This window comes from Nannobrachium achirus, assembly GCF_963921795.1.
Source record: "Nannobrachium achirus genome assembly, chromosome: 16".
In the NCBI taxonomy this organism is placed as follows: domain Eukaryota; kingdom Metazoa; phylum Chordata; class Actinopteri; order Myctophiformes; family Myctophidae; genus Nannobrachium; species Nannobrachium achirus.
The window spans coordinates 56,692,498-56,697,497 of NC_137823.1; the positions used below are offsets into that span (position 1 = coordinate 56,692,498).

Genomic DNA, 5,000 nt, shown 5'->3' on the forward strand with positions numbered 1-5,000 from the left:
AAAGACAAAGTCCGATTAAGTGCGACCTGGCTGAGGGGACCTGGTGGGAAGTCCGATATAAGACGGTTTTAACATTGGGGGGCTCCCCTTGGCTGGGAAGCTGTTAATATTGATGACATCAGGGAACTCCATATATGGGCATCAAAGGGATTCAGTTTGTGTGACATCACAGTGAAGCCAGAGTGTGATGTCAGAGCAGCAAACCCATTCTGGTAGAGTGGTTCCTCTGACATCACAGTGACGTCAGAGCATGATGTCAGAGCGGCAAACCCATAGACCGTAAAAATGTGTACGCGTCTACACAGACGGACACGGACAAGCCGTGACGTTTCTCATAGTAAACTGGGACCTTTGGTCGCAATTAACACATTTTACAGTGTAGATAGGGGTCCCAAAGGTAAAACATTATATCCAATGTGGGTCATTGGACTAACGCATGTCAAACTGCAGGTCCTTACAATTAAGGGCCTTCACAGACTGATGGAAACTAACGTCTCACCAACAGCACTCGCGCTCTAATCCCGCGAGACTTTCCCTCTCTCTAAACGTTGCTGCTTCAGCGTATTGCTTAGCTTTAGTAAATGAAACACATTTAGCTTTGATGACACTATTTCGCAGGTCCACAATCAACCGTGTGAGTGTATTGTACAGTGCGTCAACTGGCTCGTGCCTGGCGGCAGACGGGTGACAGGCGAACGCAACATTTGTACCCTAAACAGCAACAGTAACCACCCCAGTGACCGGCCGGCTTAACCCCAGGACACCGGCTCATTCACGTCCTGAAGAAAGCTTTCTAAGCAGCAACACATGCAGCATTTTAGAAAATATGAGCACATCAGTTCACCTGGGAAATTAGCGGTTGACAACCTCATCAGCCATTACCATGCAGCATCATCACATTCACTCAGTGCACGAATGCACAAGCGCTGCACGCACAAACACGTTTGTGTATACTTCTGTGTACTTGCGAGCACATCAACATTTTAGGACAGGGGTCTTCAATGTTTTCAGGCCAAGGACCACTTAGTTGAGAGAGAGATGAAGCAGGGACCCCCACAACCTTTTCATAGATTCCATATAGTTTAATCGTTTGACAGCACAATCATCAGTGTATTTTGGATTCATGTCAATTGGTGTTTTCAGATATTTAACGACTTGAGCCGTCATTACCTAATAAACTTGACCTTTTACTCTGTACTTAGTCTGCTCTTTTTCCCCTCTACACCAAACCTCTTTGCCGAAAATAGCCGATCTACAAGCTCTGTGAGCTTGTAGATCTGCTATTTTTGTCTACACTTCTCAGAATATGGACACTAGGGTTCAAGTTGTTAATATAAAAAGGATTGGAAGATTTAGAGGACCCCCTGTAGTAACTCTGAGGACCCCCTACTAGGGGTCCCAGAATGTCAATTTTACAAATGTGACCGCAAACCTGTATAAGCTCGTAGATCTGATATTTCTGGCGCGCAAACAAAATATAAATTGAAATTAAAGCTGCAAGCAGCAATGACCGGGCCCTCGCAGCTCTACCCACGTCACAAGGGGCAGCAGCCAATCGGAAGAGGGGGCGGGGCTAGTTAAACCAATTAACTCACCCACCGCTATTTTTAAGACCCTTCTAATGGTCCACACCGCCAGGATTTTGCCTACCTTTAACGTGGGCGCGCACGCGAATCCATTGCGCGATGGTTCAACCGATTGCATTCACAATACGATCCAGGCACGGTAAACAACAAAGCACTACAGCCTTCCATCGCTCAAAGCGAAACCGACGGAGCGCCACGCTGGTGTTGCACAACATTGAACCGGATGACATTTCGGCAGACAGGACACAGGCGTCGTTGTCCCGCCCCCCCATTTCCGTTCTGGAACATCCAGATACGTTTTTTGTGAATAGGGCGCTTCCAGAGAGCACTATGGACGGCGAATCGGCGATCATACTTTTTTGTTTTATAGTTATTAAAGCTAATTGATAACTTGTCATATTCGTCATAAGCAGTGGACCCATAACTATAGCTCGTCAAACTCGACATAATGCAGTGGGTGAGTTAAAATGAAGGACTCTCAATCAAGTCATTTGACGCCAACCACACGTCTGTACGACAAACTATTGAGCCATTAGGCCACGCCCCCTTTTGATTATTTCTAATTATGTAAATTTTCGCCACTTGTGATGTGCGTGCAAAGTTGCGCAACTTTTGGAGTACGATTTGTGCCTCAAAAACACGATTCGTTTCGGAGAAGAATAAACATTGCAATTACAATAGGGTCCTCTCACACTGTGTGTGCTCGGGCCCTAATAACTCCAACCTCTTAACCTAAACTTTAAATGCGTAATCTTAACCCCAACCTGAATCCCTTCTGAACTGTAAGCCTAAAAGTCCTTACACACGTTTATTTCACACAACTTGCATTCATCCAACCTCTCGTTTGTCTCCTGAGTACATCCACACATTAATGGGTTTTAAACAAGGTTGAAATTTCACAGCACACACGTGCACAAGTCTAACCATTATGTTTGCCCTCCCTCTCTCTTTCTCTCTCTCTCTCTCTCTCTCTCTCTCTCTCTCTCTCTCTCTCTCTCTCTCTCTCCCTCTCTCTCTCTCTCTCTCTCTCTCTCTCTCTCTCTCTCTCTCTCTCTCTCTCTCTCTCTGTCTACTTAGTAATGGATTGAACGGTACCATATCAGTGTACCCATTAGAAGGTCCCAAGGCTGGCATGATGCCAACCCCTGCCAGCGCCAATTCTCCCTCTGCGTTCACCATCCTGGACGTGGACCAGAATGCCTACCTGTTTGTGGGAGGGATCCTGGGGAGTGTCAAGGTCTGTCTGTCTGTCTGTCTGTCTGTCTGTCTGTCTGTCTGTCTGTCTGCCTGCCTGCCTGCCTGCCTGCCTGCCTGCCTGCCTGCCTGCCTGCCTGCCTGCCTGTCTGTCTGTCTTTCTGTCTGTCTGTCTGTCTGTCTGTCTGTCTGTCTGTCTGTCTGCCTGCCTGCCTGCCTGCCTGCCTGCCTGCCTGCCTGCCTGCCTGCCTGCCTGTCTGTCTGTCTGTCTGTCTGCCTGCCTGCCTGCCTGCCTGCCTGCCTGCCTGCCTGTCTGCCTGCCTGCCTGCCTGCCTGCCTGCCTGCCTGCCTGCCTGCCTGTCTGTCTGTCTGTCTGTCTGTCTGTCTGTCTGCCTGCCTGCCTGCCTGTCTGTCTGTCTCGTTAACAGGCACGTGCACACATAGACATCAAAGGGGGCTTGAGCCCCTGACCTTTTATCCGTCTGTAAAAAGTGCCCTCTCTAGACTATGAATGCAGTTTTTACTATGGTGGAAAAAAAGCAAATGCCCTCTTTCCATGTCATGCCTGATGTCCAACAAACTCTCCTGAACTTGAATGCAGCATCTTATGTTGAAATAATTGCCCTTTCTGTGTAGAAATCCATGCCTTACGCCACATCTCCAGTATTGACTTGATAATGCTTATTTCAGTGTGGTATCAAGCATCGAAAATAGCCGACCTCCAAGCTCACAACGCGTCGCAGTGCGACGCGTTGTGAGCTTGGAGGTCTGCTATTTTCGATATGTTCACCAAAAGGCCCTTTTAGAAATTTGAGCCCCTGCCTCTCTAACATTCTCTGCACGTCCCTGCTTGTTAACAGTTTAAAAGGCATTTAGCTGACATTGTGATCCAGAGTGACTGACACAGTGCAAGGCGGGGAGTCAATGGTGGAGCAGTGGTCAAGCAATTAGCCGACCCACTCCCACTCCCCGATAGGCATATTGTGACTTCTTGGCACAAATGTGACCAGACGTCATCCGTCAAACGGGGACTTGTCCACACTCCAGGAATGCCGGAGTCACAACGTAAAAAAGGGTGACGGGCAGTCCTTGAATTCCGTCATTTTAGGGGCAAGCCCACTTGGTCTTTGTTGTTGTCCATTGTTTGAGGGCACAAAGGCCAAATGCCAGGGCAGGAAGGCCAACAAATAAAACAAGATTTTAGTCCATTGAAATAATTAATTTAATGTAAGGGTTAAGGGTGATTTAAAATGTAATATGTAGACTATTTGGGAAGTATTGGTATTTACAATCTGATCCATGCGTAGCCGTGCACAAATCAAAGATACTGGATTGGTTTAAAAATGCAGACTCAACAAAAGACACTGGTGTCTACATATTGACCAGAAAGAGACAGAGGAGAAAGTGGTACAGTCAGCTGGGGCATTAAGGCCACTGTGGTCTTAGGTCATGTCATTGGTTTGAGGGGCACAAGGCCAAACCGGCGGCCATGGTCTTCATGGCCTCCATGAAATTCCTGCCCTGGTGACAGGTCAGCTATAACAACAGTCAAAACAAAGGAGGTGCGCCGTCTAAAGTGGACTTGAGTCGCGAGAGGCACCGCTGAGCGAGCCGCCATTGGGCAGATAATGAATGGTTTTATTTCGATACTCAATGAGACGTTACAAGTCAAATTTCCTTTCATTTATTTTAGCCTGTATCGAAAAGGTATAGGCAGGGGTACACATTATTGTGTATGATTATTTTATGCTTTAACTATTGAAAAATAGCAGATGTGCTGCGAGCTTGTAAAGATCTGCTATTCTTGAAAAATCTTGAAAATTAGAATTTTGACCCGATTCTATAAGTGTCTTTTGAATGCTTCTAAGATTTTTTTAAAAACCTATGTTTCTATGTCAGCAATCTGGCCAGCCATCGTCAAAGAAAAGGTCCTTTTCACTTAACTGGAGCTCAGTTAGTCTGTTCTTGAGAGACTACTATGTCAGTGGTTCTCAAACCTTTTCATGTGAAGGACCCCCAAAATAATATTTATTTGGCCACGGACCCGCATCTCAAAATATTTACTTCCATGGACCCCCAGAAGCAAAATTTGAGTTACAAACGTTCGCTTTGAAAATACATATATTCAAAGATTTGCACACATTTTCACAACTTTTTCAAAAAATAGCAGATCTACAAGCTCGCAGCGCACGCTGTGAGCTTGTATATCTGCTATTTTTC

The 5,000-nt window shown here is 46.3% G+C and overlaps 1 protein-coding gene across 1 annotated transcript in view; it reads left to right on the forward strand.

Annotated features, from left to right (window-relative positions):
* lama2 (laminin, alpha 2) overlaps nucleotides 1-5,000 on the forward strand; it is a gene marked incomplete at its 3' end in the record, with an annotated part of 414,125 nt that overhangs the window by 364,026 nt on the left and 45,099 nt on the right. The window contains 1 exon segment of the mRNA XM_080745043.1: nucleotides 2,664-2,823. Coding sequence (XP_080601169.1) covers nucleotides 2,664-2,823 — 160 coding nt within the window.